The 23,472-nt window shown below is 39.2% G+C and overlaps 2 protein-coding genes across 3 annotated transcripts; both read left to right on the top strand.

Annotated features, from left to right (window-relative positions):
- The first annotated feature begins 106 nt into the window (after positions 1 to 106).
- Positions 107 to 7,469, top strand: odr4 (odr-4 GPCR localization factor homolog). The gene is made up of 14 exons (XM_046407758.1): positions 107 to 267; positions 528 to 646; positions 948 to 1,064; positions 1,370 to 1,462; positions 2,114 to 2,220; positions 2,302 to 2,338; positions 2,636 to 2,779; positions 2,888 to 2,983; positions 3,722 to 3,769; positions 3,943 to 4,062; positions 4,146 to 4,257; positions 5,362 to 5,565; positions 7,133 to 7,186; positions 7,360 to 7,469. Exons 2-14 carry the CDS (start codon positions 548 to 550, stop codon positions 7,428 to 7,430), a joined length of 1,302 nt encoding a protein of 433 aa, XP_046263714.1. The 5' UTR covers positions 107 to 267; positions 528 to 547; the 3' UTR covers positions 7,431 to 7,469.
- A 1,007-nt stretch (positions 7,470 to 8,476) lies between these two features.
- On the top strand, positions 8,477 to 23,231 carry dpydb (dihydropyrimidine dehydrogenase b). 2 transcript variants are annotated; one of them, XM_046407740.1, is made up of 25 exons: positions 8,477 to 8,813; positions 12,201 to 12,311; positions 12,610 to 12,692; positions 12,933 to 13,020; positions 13,168 to 13,329; positions 13,939 to 14,135; positions 14,644 to 14,725; positions 14,952 to 15,039; positions 15,141 to 15,248; positions 15,480 to 15,649; positions 15,734 to 15,944; positions 16,433 to 16,617; positions 16,798 to 17,013; positions 17,734 to 17,898; positions 18,468 to 18,536; positions 18,668 to 18,751; positions 18,991 to 19,111; positions 19,277 to 19,396; positions 19,580 to 19,722; positions 20,084 to 20,138; positions 20,776 to 20,897; positions 21,762 to 21,911; positions 22,016 to 22,078; positions 22,354 to 22,431; positions 22,542 to 23,231. In XM_046407740.1, exons 1-25 carry the CDS (start codon positions 8,784 to 8,786, stop codon positions 22,704 to 22,706), a joined length of 3,066 nt encoding a protein of 1,021 aa, XP_046263696.1. In that variant the 5' UTR covers positions 8,477 to 8,783; the 3' UTR covers positions 22,707 to 23,231. The 2 variants fall into 2 exon arrangements, with proteins under 2 accessions (XP_046263696.1, XP_046263697.1); XM_046407741.1 differs by having other exon boundaries at positions 12,591 to 12,692.
- The last annotated feature ends 241 nt before the right edge of the window (positions 23,232 to 23,472 follow it).

Genomic DNA, 23,472 nt, shown 5'->3' with positions numbered 1-23,472 from the left:
GTAACCACTAGTTTTATTGGTGACTACAACTTTTATTTTGAAGCAAAGTTAACAATGTTCTATTAGTTGCTCATTTTTCGTTGTGTAACTTGACCACTCGACCTCGCATAACCCACTACGACAGAGACGCGCGACGGAAATACGTCAATGAAAAAAGCATTGCTGTAAATTGAGTTTTTTTTTTATTTGCAGTGCTGACGAACCACTGCCAGCTGTAAAGCTGTCAGCGTTCTGGTTCATATTTTAACCCAGTCTTTCTTCTGTCAGGTATTTTCCTTAATGGTACATGTTGGGTTCTTTAAGTTGCCGGAACTTTATAAAATGCAAATTGCATCGTCTCACGTTAGCCAAACTTAGTAAATGATTACAGGCTAGCTAAAGTTAGATGGGTAAACCATTGACAGTATACAGTCTATGGGTCAGGCAGCCTTTAACCGCTTAACGTTGACATTAAATTTTACGTGGTTTAACTACTTGTTGCTTTTAATTCACTCAGCAACTGTTTGTGTGCTATATCACCTTTCTAGCTCTATCCACACAAGGCAGCATGGGCCGGGGCTACATAGTGGAAGATGCTGTGGAGGGATATCTGTCCAAACTCTGTGAAATACGAGCAGGTCCAGTCACTGGTCTGCTTATTGGACAGGTAAGATTCTACAGTAACAGTGTCTTGCTCAGTGATCTTGTCCTGTTGTTTGACTGTCTTCTGCCCCTATTGTAGCATCAGACCAAATGTAACAGTTTGCCATCAAATCAGACAGTTGTCACTCACTGCAGTTACGTTTTGGTCATAATAAACAATTCTGTTCATGTTGGGATCTGGCTAATATATCTGTGAGTGTTGTTTGATATGTTGGAGGGTTGTGTCTCATGACTTGTGGAAGAGTGTTTGTGTATGTACGTAGAGTGAAGAGGTGGTGATTGGTATGAATGACTAAACATTTCAGAGCTCAGCCCAGAGGGATTTTGTCGTCATGGCAGCTCGAACACCTCAAAGGGAGGAGTCCTCTTCAACAGCTGGAAACTCTCTGGACAAGGAGTGGGTGACTGAGCATGCTCGACAGGTAATCAGAGACGAGGGATGAGGATCCATCCCAAGACCGCACTGGGACATACTGTGTCGCTACAGGGAGCTCATATAGTCAGTTAATGATAATAATCAAACAAACAAAAAAAACTATAACAGAAAGACTTTGACAGAGTTAAAATAGTTGTAAAATATGTGTATAGCTTCATTTAATGATAAAATTATGGAATCAAACACATAGAGCTATATATGTATTTTGCAATAAACATCCAGTTGCGTCCACTGGAGTTAGACGGCAAAACTGAACAGCAATACAACTATGGTCTTTTACACTGTTTTCAGGTGTCTCGAATGCTGCCCGGAGGCCTATCTGTATTGGGAGTCTTCATCATCACTGATACTGATGCCAAGGACACAATAACCACACTCCGACAGGTAAGATACATATCAACACGCTGAATTGTACGCGATTTATATAATTTTAAAGCTGCATTAAGGGGCCAGAAAATCATTAAAATCAGCTGACAGTTCCACAGCCATTACATGTTTCTTGCTTACAAAACTGTTGTGACCAGTTTGTTAGTGTAGGAACAACAACCTCAAAAGCACAGTCTTTTAGTTTTATTTAGTTTTTATTTAGTTTTAACCCTGGAGCAATTCAAGGGTGTTGAGACAGTTGAAGGAGTTGCAGTGGTGCAGGCAAGACAAAATAAACGTGTGAACAATAATTTCTGTCTGAGCTTGCGAGACAATGGGCCAGAAATTTGCAATATTTCTCAGCTGGGGAAAAAAAAATACAGGAATGAAAGATGTTGGTCCAGAGTGACACCTGCAAGGGAACAAAGACCTTCATTACCTTAAGGACAAAGCTAGCTAGGGCAGAAATAAGAGCTTCAGTTTTGTCATCTGTGGGAAATAATCTGCCATTCAATATTTTACAGAATCTGGTTTTTAGTTTTTAGGCTTAAATATGTTGTGTAATTGACTGTCATCTGCAGAGCAGTAATTGGAGATCAGAGGCTTACTACTATCATGTGCATGTTTCAACTCTTCAGATCTTTGTGTGTGTGTACTGTCTGTGTGTAGCTGGTGTTTGCGGTGGACAACCTGATCTCCTCAGAGTACCCCTGGAGCCCTGAAGATGATGATGTCACAGAGCGCGTCACACTGCACGTCAACCCCAAAATCAGAAAGTATCCTTTTGTGCTGTTTTCTCATTGGATCAGGTAGCTACCAGAGGCCATGCAGGGATATTCTTTAACCCCACACGTCAGAACTATCTGCAGAACCTTTGATGTCAAAGATCCCAAGGTCAGTTGTCATCTTTCAGCTTCCATTTGCATTCATTACACTGAAGCCATTTCATATTCCTTTCATAAAGTACTCAAGCCCCGCAAGGTTCGCAAAGATTATTTTGATTCAAGATTTCACATGGGACTAGATGAGTTGACTGGACGTGATTTGGGTCAGGAACTGAGGATTCAAGCTCATGACTGACACTCAAGTTGTTTGAACTGACTGAAGAGCTCTCAGACTTGATATGATCTTTAGTTTAAGCACACCTTGTGGTGTTGTTATCAATCACATCGATGTCACTGACTGTTGCAGAGCATCCCCAAGCCCGCAGACTGGAAGTACCAGTCAGGTGTGTGTTCTTCCTGGACCATGGTGTCATGTTGTTTAAATGTGGACATGTTGGTACCCCTACCAGTCAACACAACCGGTACAGAAAACATGGATAAATGTCTTAAGGTTGGTGAACACACACGCACGCACACGTACACACACATACATCAATTAAATACAGTTTCAGGAGCTTCAGTGGAACCGTTCTCAGGTTATTTTTTTGTTTTGTTTTAGGAGGAACTCAAAGTGTGGGCACAACAGATTCAGAGTGGAGTTTGTCTGATCGATGGAAAAAAGCTACCAGAGGACGCAGAGCTGACAGCCGGACAGGTTGTATCGGTCTAAACACCACATTTCGGAAAGTAAACCTATGAAACTTGTTTTCAACTCAGGAAGACTGCTAACTAAGCCATATTTTGGACCTTTGCTTAAGGGCACATTAGCAGTCATTATTATATAAAATACATGTTTTTAGGCCATTTGCAGACTTCCTGCTGTTCTAACTGCTGTCTTGATGTATTATAAAGTATTTCACAGTCTGTTTGTGTCCGATAAGCCTTCAGATTATTGCATCTGTTGCTCAAACTGTTTGTAGTCGACTGTCATCCTCTCACCAGTACAAAATTAATTGCTACATACATGAGAAATTGATGCTTAAAGGTGCTCTGTTTCCAATTGAGAGCAGTTTACGTTTACATAAAGGTAGATTTCAAAATATCATTAAAAATGATTTTTTTGGGATAAAATTCTAAAATTACTACCATGATCTAAATTTTTTATGGAGATTGGAAATCTATTTAGCAAAAATGTACTGAAGCATTGTGGGCCAGGTTTTTGATTAAAAATCTGTGTGGAACGTTTGTGGAGGACAGTCTCAAGATGCAGTGTAATTATAAACCTGTGTCCAGCACAGACTGCCATAATTTAACAATTAACGTAAATATGATTAAGATATACTAAAACCAGGAAGGAGTTTATGTAACTGCAATAATGAATCTAACTGGGTTTGTGTGAAACGCAGTGGGCAGCATGTGATTCTAACCTACTGTGTTTGATGTTTCTCTGTAGAGGAGGAATGTGAGACAGGTATACACAGCTCAGCTGCTCCTAACACCAGTAAGACATGTACACACTCTCAAACACACACTGTATAAGCACTATATTGCATCGGCAATAACTCCATTGTGAATGCTGCCTTTGAATTTGTTTTAAAAAAAATGATGGCGACAATGAAGCTACTAAATCAAGTTGAGTGTTTATAAAGAGGACCATGATTTCATGTGTGTTAGGATGACCAGAGGTTAACAGATGTGGTCCACCGCTGTGGAGGCAGTGTGTCAGTCAGAGGAGCGATCCACAGCAGAGCTTACCTACACAGCAACAAGCCAAAGGCCAGGCTAGCCGAAAAGGTAATGCTTTAATTCAGTAGTCAGTGTCAAATGAAATGGAAAGAACAGCAATCATTTAGTCATAAAATATTCACTGTCAACAGCTGCTGAAAAGGGATGTGGTTTCTACGGTGGCCACGAGGGTTCAGATGCTGCTAGAGGAGCTGCTGGTATCAGAGGAGGAGAACAAGGGCAGCAGCAAAGGCAGACAAGAAGGTATACACACACACACACACACACACACACGCACACATGCACACATACAAGCAACAAACAGGGTTTGCTCCATCAATCAAAAACTTTTGGGGTTGACCAGTCCCATCCAAGAGTTAGAGTAGGATTTATATACTGATAGGAAGATGTGCAATGGAAACCCAGCTGTGTGCAAAGGATTACCTTATTTTGCAAAAGCCAGTTTACCAAGAGTTGTGCTTTCTGGTATGAACCAGAGCTCACTCTGTCGCCTCCAGGGGACTGTGCTTTTGTCATCAGGACCTTTCTGCTTTTGGATGACCTGCCTGAAGAAATAAGACAACTTTAACTGCATTTAAATCACTATACAATATTGCTATTTAGCTTAAATTCACTCACTGACTTGTTTACCTGTGCTGCAGTTACACTACAATTTTAGGATAAAAATAAAACAGGAAGTAAAACTACACCAGACCCAGCACCGTCACCGTCTACTCGTGGCGTGGTAAGATTCTGCCAGGTGAAATTTGCATGCTAAAGTGACTAGTGGGCTAACAACAGCTTTTAAGGAGTTAAATTAAAATATACAGCCTGTTATAACACTTTGCTATCACTATAGGTAGTCAGTACTCAGTCAAATTGCACTTCAGCAAAGTCTCCTTTGCTTAGTATTGATAACTACAGAAACATTAGGTGGCAGTATATTTAATCCTGGAGTGCATTTCTTTTACATTTGCAGAACATCTGTCACATTTACACCTCTACCAAATAAGTTCACACAAGCCTGATAAATCTCTCTGTATTTCACAGTACACCAGAGTTTTAAAATCTGTGGTGACTTTCCCATGCAGGCAAACTGGTTTTGATGCTTTTTCCTTGAACCACTAAAGGTTAGTTTGCCAAGGGAGGAGAAACTATAACGACAGAGTAGGCTACACTAAATGGCAGGATAGTAGATTGTATGGCATCTTAAGCACATTGATAGTGTCTGTGTAATTACTCTCACTGCCAGAAGGAGGAGACAGAAGTACCGCGCGGCAGGTTTAAATACTTCTAAGAATGTACCAAGTATTAGTATTCAGCTTCTCCTTTTCACTTTACCTCTGACTGTTTATGTCTCTCTTTCAGAGCAATTCTGTCTCCCTCGCCGAATCTTCTGTCCTATAAAAGTGAGTGGGCCCGTGTGTGTGTGCGACTACCAGTTCGGTGACGAGGGACAATCTGAGGTGACTGACAGGCTGAAGGAAATGCTGGACATTGACGCAGCTGAGGAAGACTTGGACACCAGGCAGGAAGTGTCTGCTGAAATCGTAGAGACAGACATTGCAGCAGGTAGGGAAGAAGTGTGTGCTTGCACAGCGTCTACTATGTGGTTCATGATTTCAGTTTCTAGTGTGGGATTTTCACACCAAAACGCGTCGTTAATTTAGAGATCATTGGGTCACATACTAATTTTCATTTCACTGTTTCAAGGCTCACCAGGGTCAGTGTGTGTTTTTGTCATTTAATTCTAAGAAGCACATATATAAAAAATGTAATGTATTATGTGATTTTTGTTTTAAAATACAAAAGTTAAAATTGAAATTTCTTTTTCATGCCACCCTACCCACGTATATGAGTTCAGATTGCAAAACAAGGATTCCTATTCCTCTCATATTTCAACAGACTCTTACCATCCTGACTGTGACAATGTGAACTCTGAGTCCTTTTACTGTACAGTATCAGTACACATCACTGTGTACTCATACTGTCTGTTCTTTTTTTTTTCTTTTTTCTTTTTAACAAATTACAGACTGTCCACATTCAATCACAAAATATGAGAAAATCAAATTACCAAAAGATACACAGACCCAATAAAATGGTTATCAATAGTTTTCGATTAAAGATCCACACAATGTAATGTACAAACCTAATGTTGACTTGCGTTAACTCCATGCAGACATTTAATGTGTAAAAGAAATTACTAAAGATCCCCTTCAGACATTTTTCAAGAGGAATAAAAATATTCTCCTTCGAGTAATAAATTTGTGTCTCATAAGGTACTTCCACAAAAAAAAAAAAAATTAATTTATCCCGGGAAACCTCCTCTCTCAAAAAACTGAACTTCTGTTAATATTCAAATTTGTCTCCTGTCAAATATTGATTTACTAGAAACAAGACATTTCAAAATTCAAAGTTCATCCTTGGTGTATGTGCACTGGAGGCTCAAGTTTCCACATCACACGTGCACATAAATCACTGTGCACACCGAAGGTCGAACATCTAGCAATAAGTAACAATAAGCAAAACACATTTTGCCCGAAATCTTAAAACCTTTTCTGCTGTCGTGTCACATTCACATATACATTTACACTTTCTCAGACTGCGGGAAAACTACATTTATACATTAAGCCACTTTATTCCTACAAATCAGTAAAGCACAGAATGGGTCTCTTTTGTTTTTTTGGAAAAGCTTAGTTTTCGGTCATGTATACACAAAGATTTCAGAGAGGGATAATATTATCGTGGCAGCAGTGCAGGGCATTGAACCTCCTGTGTATTTAGTCCACGTGTCTTCTGTCTTTCAGTCGTCAGTTTGTCTGAATTTTCTGTGTCCGTTTTCCTGCTGTCTGTCCCGTGTTCCAGCTTCGTTCTTCATGAACTTTGGTCACCTCCTAGATTTCTTCTTGTTTTGTTAGAACACTTTTGTTGGGATTATTTTTGCTGAAGTCAGCCTATTTCACCTGAACATCCGGCTGCTTTTAGTTATTTTGTGTATCTTTGTCCGCCTCTGTTATTGCCTCCAGTACATTTAGTAGAAGTTAACTTTTGTTTATGATTCTTTTCATGGATCCTGTGTCTGCGTTTAGGTCATCTGAGTTGTTACAATATTATAGCTTATGTAAATGTGTGTTTCCAGAGCCACCTGCTGAACTTGTTGAAGCCCTTGAACCCAAGAGGAACAACTATGTTGGTAAAGCACTTTTCACTGTTAATGCCTACATTACTGTACTAAAGTAATCAATCATATACCAGTCGCATTCATCACTTTTTAATTTATTATGAATTAACTACTTGACATTACAATGATCTGTCCCTGTGCATGTTTGCGCAACCACCATCCTGATTCCTCTCTATGTCGTTTAGGTGTTGCCATGGCTACTGCTGTCGCCCTACTTGCCACTGCTGCCTCGATGCTCTATCTCAATGACATGTAATACACTCATATGCAAATAAAACATATGTTAAATAAAGATTTATTTCTGTAAAGTGTAAAATGAATCAAAAAATGAATTGTTGCAAAAAATTTGGGATTATTAATTTGACTGACTGCAACCTGTAGCCCATTATTTTTAGTGAGCCCTTTTAAATTATATCAGTATTTTTGTCAACAATGTTTTGAATTGTGTATGTGAAAGGTGTTATCCATTGAAAAACACAAAGAGAATAACCAGCATGTGCAGTAAGACAAACCATTACAGCACACCAAGAGAAGTGCTGTGCATGGGAAAGAAAGGGGACCAGGCAGGGGGTGTGTTTGCATTTTGGCTCTGGTGGTGTGTGTTTTCCTCAAGCTCGGGTCCTCTACCAGACGCCTGGGAGTTTGAGGGGGTTCTCTGCAGCATCATGACTGTTCCTGGGACTGAGCTCTTCCGGACAGAGACCATGTTGGAGCCACTGTTTTATCTATATATAACATATACATATAAGTGCAAAAACAACCCTTTAGTGGCTACAAGTAAAGATTTTGGCTGAAATGCAGCTTAGGGCAATGAAACCAAATCCGACTTTCCACTTCTGTGAAGTTGAGAAGATAATGTCTGATTTTTTGTTTTGAGGTGAACTTCCTTTATGGGGACCAGCAGTGTCCAACCAGACCCCCATTCTTAACACACCAATAGATACATGTCTCCATTTCAGCCACATTTCCATCTGGACCTGGTACTTTTATTCACTGTTCATCAAAAACACAATATTAGTAACATACTTAGTAAAACAGTATAACTTTTGAGTGCTTGTAATCAAAATTTAGCTTCATGATGGTTTTAAGGATGTTTGTTAGCCTTCATTTAACTTCTGTCTGGCTACAGTTGTTGTTTGTTTTGAGTGAGGTGAAGTTCCCACAGAGAGAAAGAGAGGAGTAGATTTCAGGAAGTAATGAGTTGCACAATCAAAGATTTATGTGTCTGAATGAAGAAAATATATGCAAAACTCCACCCCCTCACAGGAGGTGGAGTTTGGACCTGGCCATGACCATTGTTCGATTTATCCAGAGCTCAAGTGCAATGCACCCAGGAAACCAGTCTGCTGCTCAGCTCTGCTGAACTTCGACCGCACAGAGAGATATCAAGTCTGTCTGTCAGTCGACCTTATCATTGCACTATTCTGAGAAAAAAAAGCTGTTTTAACCAACCAGAGAACATGTTGTCCAACTATTGGTGAGGGGAGTTTTCCTGATAAGGACGTCATCTCTCACAGAGTTCCTCTTGGGAGCAGAGCAGTCTTGGAATCCCTAGAAGATCATCAGCAAGCCTTTGAAAGCTTTTATTCCCCTACCGAGCAGAAGCATCATGCTAAGTAAAGATCCTCCAGATATTGAGGTAAATTATCGTTCTGCTTTTCTCTTAAAAGGTTTCTATGTTTGCTGCATTCATTAACATACTGTGTATCCTTGCACATAGTGTAAATCTACCTCAGTCTCATAGTAGAAACATGTATCTATGTTCACTAATCTTCCTAATATCAACTGACATTGCACATTCTGGTACAGAGTATCAAACTTGTTAAATAATACTGTTTGAACATGTTGATGGTTGTTCTGTAGACTTGCTCACTTGCTGATCACGTGTTCTTTTGCACACTTCGCGAGTTACCTGGCAAGCCATCCTTTTATGGGACACTTCATTTAATCTCGTTTATTTGCAAAGGAACTCCTCTGGCAGGATCTTTGTTGTTACATAACAGTGATGAAGAGAAAGTCTAAATATGTGCTCTATGCAACTGTCTGAAAATACCACAGTAGAACAAAGTCATCACAAATGAACTTGTTCAGCAAGTCAAACAATTCCGTGCACTGTAAGTCCTTACAAGAGGAGTACAAAGATTTTTTTTGTTTTGTTTTGTTTAGGGCTAAGCCCCCATTGCTTGAGAGAAAACATTAATCTGAGACCTTTCGTAGGGTAACTGCACATGTTTTTACAAGTGGTGGACTTATGTAATGGCTCTGATCTCAGCAAAAAGAAAAAAATGTTTTCAGTCTAAAGAAAGGTTCAAATATTCACACAAAGTTCTGTCCAGCCGTAATTGTGGTACTTTTTTTTTTTTTTGGCAGAAACATCACAGTTAGATTGCCAAGTATGAAATCAGGGCAAGATTTCAAAAGGTCTTAAAGGAGTAGCAAATTAAGTGGGCACTCCACTACTTTTATACATGAAGTTCAATTCACTGATCATGCGGAGCATTACTCAGCAGCAGAAAAGCCCCTGTAAGTCCCCCAACTTTATGTAAATGCATTACTAAATCCTTTAAATGCATCTGAATGACTCTGAATACAGGAGAGCTGAGAAATGTTGAAATAAACTGAAATGCATTTCACAAAAGTCTTGTAACACGATCTCATCAAATTGCCAATAGCACACTGTTGTGCTCCAGGCTGCTTGGCTGCTTTGATGCTTTTAAATAAAATAATCCATATCAAACAGACAAAAGAGAGGCAAAAGTTCTGACTTGAATACTCAATAGTTACCTCCTGCTTCTGGCCACACTAATACCACTGATTCATTTGCACAAGAAGGGTGACTGACTGGAAAGTTTATGTTACTTCTGCACCAATGGAAGTATCATCAGGCCTACGTGGTCCACACACCTTTAAAGTTCATGAAAAGTTGCTGTTGTTGGTCAATTAGCCAGGATGATTTCTAGACTTCAACACTGAAATCTGCCTGACAGCAGCTCTGAAGGCCAATAGACTTGGTGAGATATACAAGAGAATATTTATACACTTAAAATACTGCTTTTTTGTCCACAGAACAGTAAGCCATGTTCGAGCTTAAACAACATACTACTCTGACATTTGTACAGTAGTAAAAGAATGAACAGCACTATGTACTCCTAATATGGCTTTTTGATCTGATGCAACATAGGTTGTGTTGTATAAGCTGTAGATAAGTGACATATGGTCAGAGTGGAGGTATGAGTATGCAGGTATAGGGATAGCATGTAAGATTCCGTATGCATGAAGCAAGTGAAAATGTAATAATGCCAGATAATGCGCATAAATAAATATATAAATAAACCAGATATTATTACTAGAAACTGGATATGAAATCATTTGATTTTAAAATTGAAAGCAAACTGATGACAAGATAAGATAAGATAAACTTTATTGATCCCACAGCAGGGATCATTTCAGCTCATAAGAACAGAATAGAGTCCAAAAAGCATAAAGATTGTTGAGATCTGTCCCAAATTCAGATTTAATAAATTCAGATTCATTTAATCGGTAAGATAATTATGCATAAAATTGCCTCAGATTGCACCAGTAAAACAGAGCCTGTCACATGTAACTTCTAGAGGTTTTGTTGGGTGAGATGTGATATGAGAGTGATTTTAATGTTAAACTAGCCTCCAGAGCAATATACTGTAATATGTTAATATGTTTAGGTCTGTAATTATTTCATACCTGGAATCAAAACCTGTAGACTTAGTTAGACAGCTTATTCCATTGTGATGGAAATTGTGTATGTTGCAGTAACAATGACATAATGTTTACTTTTACTTTATACTTAATGTGGTTAATCTGTAGCTTTAGTTATAGTGACCAAGTAATGACCTGGTGCACTGACTGTTATAGCCCCGTTATAAATAACATCCTGGGTAAAGAAGAGGGCAGGAAGAGATCTTCATCTCACAAGAGATAAACCTGAATTGGGGTACTAACAGTTATTACATCCTGTCTGTTTTTCCTTCAACCTGTGTTTGAAGCTCCAAGAACAAACAAAGAACTTTGAAGTCTTCAACCAGTGGGGCACAACTCTGAACTGCTTGCTGCCGTGTGGTTCTGTGTGTTGCCTCCTCTCTGTAGAGATTAAAACATTTTGGTGCATGTTATCTTCCAGATTTGTTGTGTTTTCCTTTGCTTAACTCACTACATGCAGAAATGAAATTGCCATAACACCATATAACAGAAAAGAGTCATTCAGTGGTCTTAAAAGTAACCATGAAATCAGAGAGCATCTTAAGCATCAGCATTCTTAATTGGATATATTTCCTGTTCTAACAGGATGTTCATATGGGAGCTTGATTTCGTTGTTTCTGCTCTCAGGTATTCATGCAAAGGTCACATAACCTCAGCACATCGACCTGGCAACTCACCATTATCTTTATTATCAGCTTAACCCCAACCATCCAAGCAAGCAAACTTTCTCAGACGTTCCATAGTCTCAGTGTTTCTTCAGCAGGAGTAGTTCAACGTTTGCTTCAAGTGACAGACTTTTGGTTTAGGAAAGGATGTAATTTATAAAAATTGGATTCCATTATGATATTAAATAATACTTAAAATGGTAATTTGTCTTTTTTTTTTATAAAAAGCAATTATCTTTATAGTAAGGGATGACAAAACTGGAATATAATGTGAAACATTTTAAGGTTCGTGTTATCCTGAGATTACAACTAATTATTGTGTTATCTCAAGATAACAAAGTGGTTTCCTTGTGATAGTGATAGTAGACGGTAATACATTCTGCAATGAAAGAGAAAATGGCTATGACTTTCTGAGATAATAGCTTGTGATCTCAAGATAATAGGATAGAAAAATTAGATAATAAATGTGAAAAGCATTTGCGACACCTTTGTAGTCTGTTGTCAGGGGTTGTTACCCACAAATAGAGTCTACAAATGATAGACTGTGATTCTGTTTGTATCTGTCACAGTGTAAGAATCGAGAGTTTTAATTGATGTGTTGATTTATTTCACCTTATTTTGCACAGAACATCCTGGCTCTGAATCCTAGGGTGAAGACTCATGCTCAGATCATATCCACTGCGAGCAAGAAGAAGGAAAAGAAACACTGGAAGAGAAACCCTGAAAGGAACTGTGATGTAAGATAAATGACACACACACACACATCTGTGTTGTGTTTCCATACTTCAGAGGACATTCCATTGGCTTATATTCATTTCCTTAAAATGTAATGATTTATGTGATGTATACTTGTGTTTTGCCCCCACAATGTCACAGATTAATGTCCACACCACATGAATAATACACACACACACACACACTTACTAGTTTTGCATAATTTTGTATTTTCTTCATCCCTTTTTCTTACTTTTTTCTCCTCTTTTCCCTTAAATTCCTCTTCATTGTTATATTCCCAGCACTCTTTCTTTCTTTCAGACTTGTGTGAAGTTAGAGAACAACTTTGATGACATCAAACACACAACGCTGAGCGAGCGCGGAGCTCTACGGGAAGCAATGAGGTGAGAATGAATCTTTGCTTCCGCTTTGTGCCACTTTGAACTGACTTGTAACACACTCCCGATCTCACAACCCCACCTAGGCACATTTAGTAGGCCGGAGATTCTCCATAAGGAAAAGCTGTTGGTTCATTAACAGACTTGTTCTGCACCTGTTAAGTTTCACCACCTTGACACCTTGAGGAAGGAATTTTTTTTCAAGCTTTGGTTAAACTGTCAAGTAAAAGTAAAATCTGTGTTTAGGTGTCTGAAATGTGCAGATGCTCCCTGTCAGAAGAGCTGCCCTACTAACCTGGACATAAAATCATTTATAACAAGCATCTCTAATAAGGTACTGTAAAATAGATACATGCAAACACATTCATGCACACAGTCATTTTCAACAGCCAGTCTCAGAAAATGTTAAAGAACAAACAATGAATTAGAAGCAGCAGCACCAATATCATGATCTTATTATTCATGTCTGTGTGTATACCAGAACTACTATGGGGCAGCGCGGGCCATCCTTTCTGATAACCCCCTGGGTCTGACCTGTGGAATGGTTTGTCCCACATCAGAACTGTGTGTAGGAGGCTGCAACTTATATGCCTCTGAGGAGGGACCCATTAACATTGGAGGGTTACAGCAGTTTGCCACAGAGGTAATATTTGTAGCTGTCAAGGTTTCTTTGTGAAACATATCATGAACAGTTTCTAAAATTTCCTTTTGAAAAACAGACCTGTTGTGTTGCGTTTACAGCCACCAACTAGGCTTACTTAAACTAAACTAAACTACAACACAGCATGTTCCCATCATTGAATTCATATTCTCAACTGTATGTATGTATCCATGTACTTGAATGTTTTTAATTATTTTTTAAAAGTTAACTTAGCATAATGTATTCAGATGCATAGCTATCTGTGCTGATGTCACGTAACGTAACTATCCGTACAAAACTCAGTCTGTTTTTTTAGACAAATAACACGTTGTGTTAGTTAATGTTAGCTAGTGTTAACAGCCTTAGATAGATAATGCTGTGTAAGCTGTGTTACTGAGTGCAGGCGGTCAATGACTCACAGTGTTTTGGATGAGTTTGTTAGTGATACAAAATATTTTAAAATTACACGTCATTGCGTTATGATTCTGGCCACGGTGGGATTTGTTCAGCAATAATTACACAGGTTCACTTTAAATTCAGCCACGTCAAGACTGAGGTGTGTATTTTTATTTCAAATTTTCAATTTGTGTGTGTGTGTGTTTTTCTCCGTAGGTGTTTAGGAGGATGGGTATCACTCAAATCAGGAATCCTGAACTCCCACCAGCCAATGAAATGCCAGAGTCTTACCACACCCCTATAGCTCTCATTGGTTGTGGCCCAGCATCAATCAGCTGTGCTTCCTTCCTGGCTCGTCTTGGATATGATAATATTACTATATTTGAAAAACAGAAGTATATTGGAGGGCTGAGGTAACATATAATCATTGTCACATATCATCATATCATGTCATGTCATGTTATGTCATGTCATATCATATCAAAGATTTTAAAGTATGTTAGATTAAGGCGTATATTATTGTATTAATGAACTCCTTTGATTGCATTTATTGAGAAGTCAGTATTTATTGTAGTGTTAAAACTATAGGAAACACAGTGCCAATAACAATTTAAGTCCCCAATAAAAACAAACAAATCAGTTGCTTTTATTCAGTAAGACCTACCTATATAGGTGATTTTAAAACAAGCAAAAAAAAAATGGAAATTGCTTGTTGTTAGTGAGAGAGTGTTCGATCGAGACTTGTACTGCAGGCAGTCTCCACCAGAATTCACCAGAAATGCTTGAGGAAGACAGGCTCACTAACAATGTGGAGAACGAGAATGGCATCATTTAGATGGCAGTTGGAGAGATTTATGAGACAATGTTAAACAAGCCGAAAGGAAAATTCAACTTATAAATAATGTGTTTTGCTCCCTGCAGCATGTCAGAAATCCCTCAGTTCCGCCTTCCCTTTGAGGTTGTCCAGTTTGAAATAGATCTGATGAAGGACTTGGGAGTCAAGGTATCAGACACATTTTTTAAGGGCATGAAAGAGGATCCATAAATGTTGTTAAGTAATAACTAAAATGGACTCAGTATGTACTGAAATATAATTTGACAGAAAATGACAGAAGATTTGGACTAATTCATGATACTTGACTTTCATTAAGCAATAAAGACGTGTTAAGAGCTTTTGAATAATTTTAATCAGCTCACAGTCTTGTTAAATGTGTGTTTGTACACACCAGGTGGTGTGTGAGAAGGGTCTAGATGTTAATGGAATGACTCTGACGACCCTCAGAGAGGAAGGATTTAAGGCCGTCTTCATTGGGATTGGTGAGGGCCTCTTGTAAAATATTTCAGAAAATAGCTTTTGTGCAATATAAATATAAAGGTTTATCCACTGGCTTTTTCCTCCAACGTATGTGTGACTCCAGGTCTCCCCCAGGCCAACAGAGCTAAAATCTTTCAGGGTTTAACCATGGATCAAGGGTTCTTCACTTCCAAAGACTTCCTGCCCATGGTGGCCTCAGCAAGCAAAAGAGGTACTGCTGTAGACACTCACACAAAGCACGTGGCACATCAGCCCTTTAGAGGAAATACACAGCACACACACAGTCTGGGTGCTGGTGACATCACTTCAACTACCACATATATGCAGTGGTTAAAGAGAAGATCTAGCAGGAAGTGGACTACTTCAGATATAAAACTGTTTTCATATGGCAAAGACAATCTGTCACTACCGTGTCTCTCTATTCCTGTCTCACTCTGTCCAGGTATGTGTCAGTGCCGCTCTTCTCTTCCGGAGTTAAGAGGTGTAGTAATCGTTTTGGGGGCCGGTGACACCGCGTTTGACTGTGCCACCTCGGCCCTTCGCTGTGGAGCCAAGAGAGTCTACGTCTGCTTCAGAAAGGGTTTCACCAACATCAGGGCTGTACCTGAGGAGGTACGGATGATCAGGGATAGATGGATGAACAGACATATAGGCAGATGGATACGCAGACCTTACATATATGTTTTTTTCTGTCAGATGGAGTTGGCTAAGGAGGAGCAGTGTGAGTTCCTTCCCTTCCTGTCTCCACGTGAGGTCATCATGAAAAATGGTCGGGTAGCCGGTTTGCAGTTCTGCCGCACTGAGCAGAACGAGGAAGGTGATTGGCTTGAAGATGAGGACCAAGTTGTCAGGCTGAAGGCTGATTACATCATCAGCGCGTTTGGTTCCATGCTAAACGATACGCAAGGTAATTAAGCAGTCATCTTAGAAGCGCACTAACGGACCAACACTTAGTCTTTTTGCTTCAGGCTCAACTGATATGAGAGGTGAAAATGAATCAGAAAATGTGAGTAAATCTTTGGTTTCTGCAAGGTGTCTGTGTGTTTGTATTTGTGTGTGTATTTGTATTTTTATTCTGGGTAGTGGTAGATTTCTACTACAGATGATTTGCATACCATTTGATCAATTATGATCTTTTTTACTGCATTTATTAAACACAGGATGACTAACATAAACTTTTTAAAATCAACCAATATGGATTGCCTCAAATTCCCAGTATCTTGGCCCAACAGACTGGAAACGTGTTATGAAATATATATTTGCGTTGTTACATAACAGAAACAGAGTGTTTGGACTTTTCAGATATGTCACTGATTAATGCAGTAGGTGACTGTAGGACATTAAAGGGGTGATGACATGCTTTCTTACGTAACCTGATTCATATTCTGTTTGTAGTGACTGACGCCATGGCTCCAGTGAAGCTGACCCGCTGGGGTACTCCGGAGGTGAACACAGACACCATGCAGACCAGTGAGCCCTGGGTGTTTGCAGGAGGAGACATTGCTGGTTTGGCAAACACCACAGTGGAATCAGTGAACGATGGCAAACAAGCCTCATGGCATATTCACCGATATGTTCAGGTAAATTTGCTTCAAACATTCACCACATCTTTAAAATCTAGGGCTGCATCCTAAACCTGCTCTCCTCATGTGTTCAGACTGACTGAAAGTAGGCCTTCCATAATGTTCTGCTGGGCCCAAATAAACTGTAGGATTAGTGTGATAAGTAAAATATTTGTCTCATCTCTATTCCTCTTGTAGTCCCTGCATGGACAGACAGTGGACCCAGTTCCCAAATTGCCTTTATTCTACAGTGCTATAGATCAGGTGGACATCAGCGTTGAGGTTTGTGGAATAAAGTTCCCTAACCCATTTGGCCTGGCATCTGCCCCTCCCACCACCAGCACAGCTATGATCAGAAGAGCATTTGAACAAGGATGGGGCTTTGCTCTGACCAAGACGTTCGGGCTGGATAAGGTATATGCTATATGCGCACACACACACATTCAAATAATGTAAGGTACCAGGCAAGCACATAAAGTGGCACATTAGCCTCCAAGGTAAGGCTCTGGGTGATTTCTTTACTCAGAAATTATTTTACAAAAGGCTTACATGATAAAATAATAGATGAAATAATCTGATAAAACACAGAATTGAATTACACTTGAAATGGAGAGGTGGGGAAGTGGAACGAGTCTGTAATCATAATTGTACAAAAGTTTCCAAAAAAAGCTTATGAGACCCTACTTCTCATTTGACTTATCACCTCAGTAAACAGTTTCCTGATGAGTTCATGGTCTTAGTCACTAGTCGTATTCAGTACAGGATGGTGTTCATTTTATAAATTATTGTCCTATTCAGTGTAAAGCAGACGGTAAAGCAGAGTATATTTTAGGGTGTGGCTACCAAGGTGTGTTCTCCAGGTCTCAGTCAGTTCCACACAGGCAATACATATCCCTCCGTGTTCCACCCTCGCATCCAGATATGGTCTGTTCTGGCTCCAAAAACCCAAGATGGTGACAGCCATAATGCCACCCTCAAGATCTCTCAAAACTGTAGTCATGAAACCAGTGGATAACACTGCTCAGACCATGATTTATCATATATATATCGATTTAGGGAGTCAAAGGGTCATCAGCTTCACACATCCATCACTGTCATTTCATCTGATTGGCTTCTATAAATCTGTCTCTGCAGGACCTGGTGACCAACGTGTCTCCTCGTATTGTGCGAGGCACCACCTCAGGTTATGTGTATGGACCAGGTCAGGGCTCCTTCCTCAACATTGAGCTCATCAGTGAGAAGACAGCAGCATACTGGTGTCAGTCAGTCGCTGAACTAAAGAAAGACTTTCCTAATAATGTAAGTTTTGTTTTTCTTGACCCTACAATGTTGATGACAGGCAGAATGTTGTCTGTTATGTTCTTGTTGCAAGACAAGATTCAGATCTACCTGCATTTGTATGTACATTAATGTGTAATAACAGTGACTGCTTATGTAACAGTGTTAAGGGATTTGTGAAATGTTTTGTTTGATCTAGGGATGGGCAAAAAATATTATATTGATATTTTGATATGTTTTGCTACAAGATTAGTGTCTCAAGTTTTACCTTGCTTTATATTGTGATACGACAAGCTTTGTCTTTTCCCGGTTTTAAAGGCTGCATTGCGGTAAAATGATGCAATTTTCTAAACATACCAGACTTTTCTAGGTTTCTTAATATTTGCCTTTACCCATTTAGTCAACATATCCACATTACTGACAGTTTATCAAAAATCTCATTGTGTTTACATTTTGTGAAAGTATCAATAGTCATCCCTACAATACCTTTGCAATACTGAAGTATTTGGTAAAAAAAAAAATATCACATGTGATGAATGAAAGAGTGAATCAATTGATGGGGTGACAGTCTTTTGCTGTCTCACTTTCAGGTGGTGATCTCCAGTATCATGTGTAGTTACAACAAGGAGGACTGGACAGTACTAGCCAAGATGGCAGAGGTGAGAAAAAAAATACATGCCAGTTCTCAAATTTCCACCATTCACAGTGCAGGGTGTAATTCTTGTTATTTACATTGCTATTATATGAACAAGTTACGACTGTGTGGATAGTGAACTAAGTGTGTGTTCAGGAATCAGGAGCAGATGCATTGGAGCTGAACTTGTCTTGTCCTCACGGGATGGGAGAAAGAGGCATGGGACTGGCCTGTGGACAGGTAACAAACACAAATACAATTGTGATCTACAGCACATACACAGAGATTCACTTAATATCACTGTAATATCAGTCTAATATATATTTATGATTATAGTGCAATCTTTGACATCCTGTTTTGCCATATTACAGAAGATCACATCTGGCACATCTTTTTACAAAAAAGAGTTTAAAGCTGCTCAAAACAGTCTGAGGTGCTGAATGATTTGTGAATTGATGTGTTGTTGTCTTTGTCACTAGGACCCGGTGTTGGTACGTAACATTTGTCGATGGGTGCGTGCAGCCATTTCCATCCCATTCTTTGCCAAACTGACACCAAATGTTACCAATATTGTCGACATCGCTAAAGCTGCTCATGAAGGTGACACAGCTCACCACAGCACACTCTCTTGTTTTTCTCTCTTCCATATCATGGTGCTGTAATTTAGTGTTTCATTTTATAGTGTGTAGTGCAGATAACTTAAACTCAGCACTCATTCTAAAACGTGATTACTGCACACATGTTGATTCTCGTGTTGTTTCATAGGTGGAGCAGATGGAGTAACGGCCACAAACACAGTCTCAGGCATGATGGGCCTAAAGGCCGACGGTGCCCCCTGGCCAGGCGTTGGAAAGGGCAAACGCACCACATATGGAGGGGTGTCTGGTAAGGAAACACACAAGTGGTACTTACTAATACAGTGGTTATAGAGGGATGCTGACCCTCACGCTAACATAAAAAGACACCAGTATTGTCCTTTAAAAGACTCTTGAGTAAGCTTAAGTGACCTGATGTACACCCTGAACCAGCACTTACTGAGGGTCTTAGTCATATGAACAATGTGTGCAGGTAATGCCATCAGACCCATTGCTCTCAGAGCAGTGTCGGCCATCGCTAGAGCGATTCCTGGTTTCCCAGTTCTGGCCACCGGAGGTATTGACTCAGCAGACACTGGGCTACAATTTCTTCATGCCGGGGCCTCAGTGTTACAGGTGATAATATTAGCGTGACACCCACCAGGTTGACAATCATTATTATTACTATTATTGTTGTTATTATTGTTATTAGTAGTATTAGTCAGTCAGACACTGTTGACTGTTGATTACTGTTTAACATCGGTGTAGATAACATTTGGTGCTTTTGCTACATTATGTTTGCTATTTTCTGACATTTTTTGTTGTTTTTCAGTAATTTTTAAAGAGAAACACTCTTTGAAGAATAGAAGCTGACATGGCAAATCACATTCTTTATTGAAGCTATAACAAGTATCATATTTGATGTGAAGTAAAATAAATCTTCATTGTTTGGTGCTGATTTTGCTTTTTGGATTTTTTGATGTTTGTCTGAGCACAGGTGTGCAGTGCAGTGCAGAACCAGGACTTCACAGTGATTGAGGATTACTGTCTGGGTATGTAACTGTGTTTCTCTGTTCCCTGTCCTATATGCTTTTTTAAATTTAGCTTTTTATCCTGCTGTGAACAGACTCAGAAACAGTTTTTATGTCAGAGCCATAGTTGCACTAAATGCTGTTAAATCTTGAATTTACATGTGTGCAATATTCTTTATGTGCAATAAGACTGGAATTCAGGAACTTGTAGAATCTTTGTCTCAAAGTCTCTTGTCAAGATGGATTTTATGTTCTTTACTTTTTACTTACTCCATTTTAGAGTCTTCTTTTTTATTTTTAGATTGCCTATTTATTATTACATTGTGATTTATTTGTTTTACCTAATATTTATTATTTATGGAATAGATGTAATAGATCTTTACTGTTTTTATTAATGTTCCTTTATTGCATTTATCATTGCATCTTGCATTTGTGGAAATGCACCAGCAGAGGAGCTTTCCTAGTTTCGTTGTATGCAAACATACATTGACAATAAAGGTATTCAGTTCAATTCAATTCAGTTATGTGCACACGCTTTGTATACCCTCAACTTACCACCAACCTGATGCTCTCCTGTATTCAGATGCTACTGAGAATTTGAGAAATTGAAACTATCTGATAATACCGATATGATTATTCGTATAATATGTGTGTTCAGGTCTGAAGGCTTTGTTGTACCTGAAGAGCATGGAGCTGAAGGACTGGGATGGTCAGTCTCCTCCAACAGACAGACATCAGAAGGGTAAACCTGTTCCCAGACTGGAGGACCTGGTTGGAAAGGTACCAATACTCACTACCAATGATGCTATTGTTATTACAGTGACTTCTAATGCTATTAGCACCATTGCTATGTGGGAGAAGTAAATCAGAAGCAGCTCGATTATCTGTTTGGTCTTGAAGATTCCTGTTAGAAAAGACAGCACTCATCCATGAGACTTTTTAAGTTCACAGAAGTTTGTTCAAAGGTTTCACCAAAACTCTTGCATTTGAGTAACTTGTTCTCTGTCTGTGTACATGCTTGTTCTTTTTTTCAGTTTACATGTCTGCATTTTTGCAAGAGATACATTACAGAAAAAAATACTAACAATACACCCATAAACCACACAACGCATAACATCGAGCAGGGGTGCCTATGGCTATGCCTGTTTTCTCTATGCGGGGGCCAAAACTGAAACTTAATAGGGGAGGGAAGGGAACTTTGAGGAATGGGATATACCACATAATTAAATATAATATTTAATTAACTAGCTATATTCATTACCTGAACTGCAGCTTTCACTCAATATTAATCTATATAGTTTGAGTGAAAAGAATGTGGAAAGGCAGCACTTCACTTTATTCCAAATCATCCCAGAAATGTAGTATCAATGATCATGACTTCTCTTTGTTCTGAACCAAGAACATGTAAGTAACCAGTTAAGTATTGACTTATCCATCTAACTTGACTTCCAAATCTTCTGATTCAGCAGCCTAACACCTGTGGATGCACATAGTGAAAGGTCCATAGCCAGGCCAGCAGAGATCAGAGCACTTTGGATTGTTTGTTTTTTGTGGGGGTTTTTTTAAGTCTGGAGGTAGCGATATGAGCTCTGTGGAGGAAATTTAATTTAATAACTCTTAAACTCTTAATAACTCTCTGCGTAGAGCATCCCTAGCTTCGGTCCATACCTCCAGCAGAAGACAGAAGTCATCGCAGAGTACAAGAAGCAGCTTAGAGCTGCTAGTAAAACCGATGCAATGGAAGCCAACATCAGCCGCATCAGCGCACCTAAAAAACCTGTTCCTGCTGTCAAGGTACACACACATACACACACGTTATTCCTTTGGGTGTATTGTGCTTTGTTCTGTGTAATAAGTTACACACCAAAAAAACATTTGTGCGTGTGGTGCGTTTCTAGGATGTCATAGCCAGAGCTCTGCGCTACATTGGAGCATACCAGGAGCTTAACAACTTGGAGCAGGTACCTGAGACAATTACACTGTTGACTTCTTGACAAACTGTCCTCTCCTGATAATTACATAAAAAATGTGTGAGGTTCTGGTGTGGTACTCATCTAGTCAGCAAAGTAAAGGGATCCTCTGCAGAGCCTTTGTGTGTCCATGTGCTACTATACATTAGGTGGAAACAAGGGAGTAATATAACTGATATTTACTTACTGCAAAGGTCACAGATAGTTACTCTAAAACAAAATGAATATAAACGGTTCATAATCACAACCCTCTTCTGTGTCCTCAGGTTCAGGCTCTGATAGATGAAGAGATGTGTATCAACTGTGGTAAATGTTACATGACCTGCAATGACTCCGGATATCAGGTCTGTCAACCTGTCTGTCTGTCTGTTTCTTTTTGGCATTCATCTCTTCCTTTGTTTTTAAGACTTGCCTGCCTCAGTCCTGTAGCTTGTCTTGTTTACTGTCTTGCCAGGCTATAGAGTTCAACCCGGAGACACACCTTCCCACTGTGACTGACAGCTGTACAGGCTGCACTCTGTGCCTCAGTGTCTGTCCAATCATAGACTGCATCAAGATGGTTGCCAGGAAAACCCCATATGAACCAAAGAGGGGTGTGCCCATCAGTCCTGTCTGCTAAAGGGAAAGACAAGCCAAAATGTTCCACCTATTTAATGATGGCGATCATATATAATGAAGTTCTGATTTTATGACTAATTAATCTGCCGCATGAGGCTTGAGACATTTGTAAAGCTGTTGTGCACAGGTAATGCAACTCGTGTAGACTATGAAAAGAGTGAAAAAAGATGGAAAATGTGTTTATCTGTTTACATGTGGTCTTGATTTTAATACACTAGCACCAGCAACATCAGCGGAGCAAGAGGTGACCAACCTCTTAGGTCAAGGTTGACAATAATAGCATAAAAATACATTTATTGATAATTTAACATAATTCAGACTCAAATTACTTTAGTCTTGGTGGATTTGGTTTGTAGTTATTCCATTTTATCTTTAATGTGAAGACAGAAAATTTCAAATTTACCGGGCATTTAATGTATTTTAAAGGTACTAAAATGAAGGAATGAAAGGCATCTTTGACATGATGTGGTTTGATACTGATATAATCTGTGATTTAAATAAAGGTTTTTCGATGCAGCAAATTGTCTGTGGAGCACAAACAAATGATTCTTGTAGCAAACAAACACAAGCAGAAGCAGGAGTTTAGTAGTATGGCATGTAGGATGGGACATACTCATAAGAAGTACTCAGATCTTATACTAAAGTAAGTTTACATTTTTAAAGTAAAAGTACAAGAGCTTTATTATATTATAATCACTGATCCATCAATATGTGTGAAGGTAGTTTAACTACTTCATATTTTCCAATATAGCTTGTGTATTGTGAAC

Source organism: Scatophagus argus, chromosome 13 (genome assembly GCF_020382885.2).
Source record: "Scatophagus argus isolate fScaArg1 chromosome 13, fScaArg1.pri, whole genome shotgun sequence".
NCBI lineage: Eukaryota > Metazoa > Chordata > Actinopteri > Scatophagidae > Scatophagus > Scatophagus argus.
Note: the sequence above shows the minus strand (reverse complement) of the source record. Positions and strands in the feature narration are given on the sequence as shown.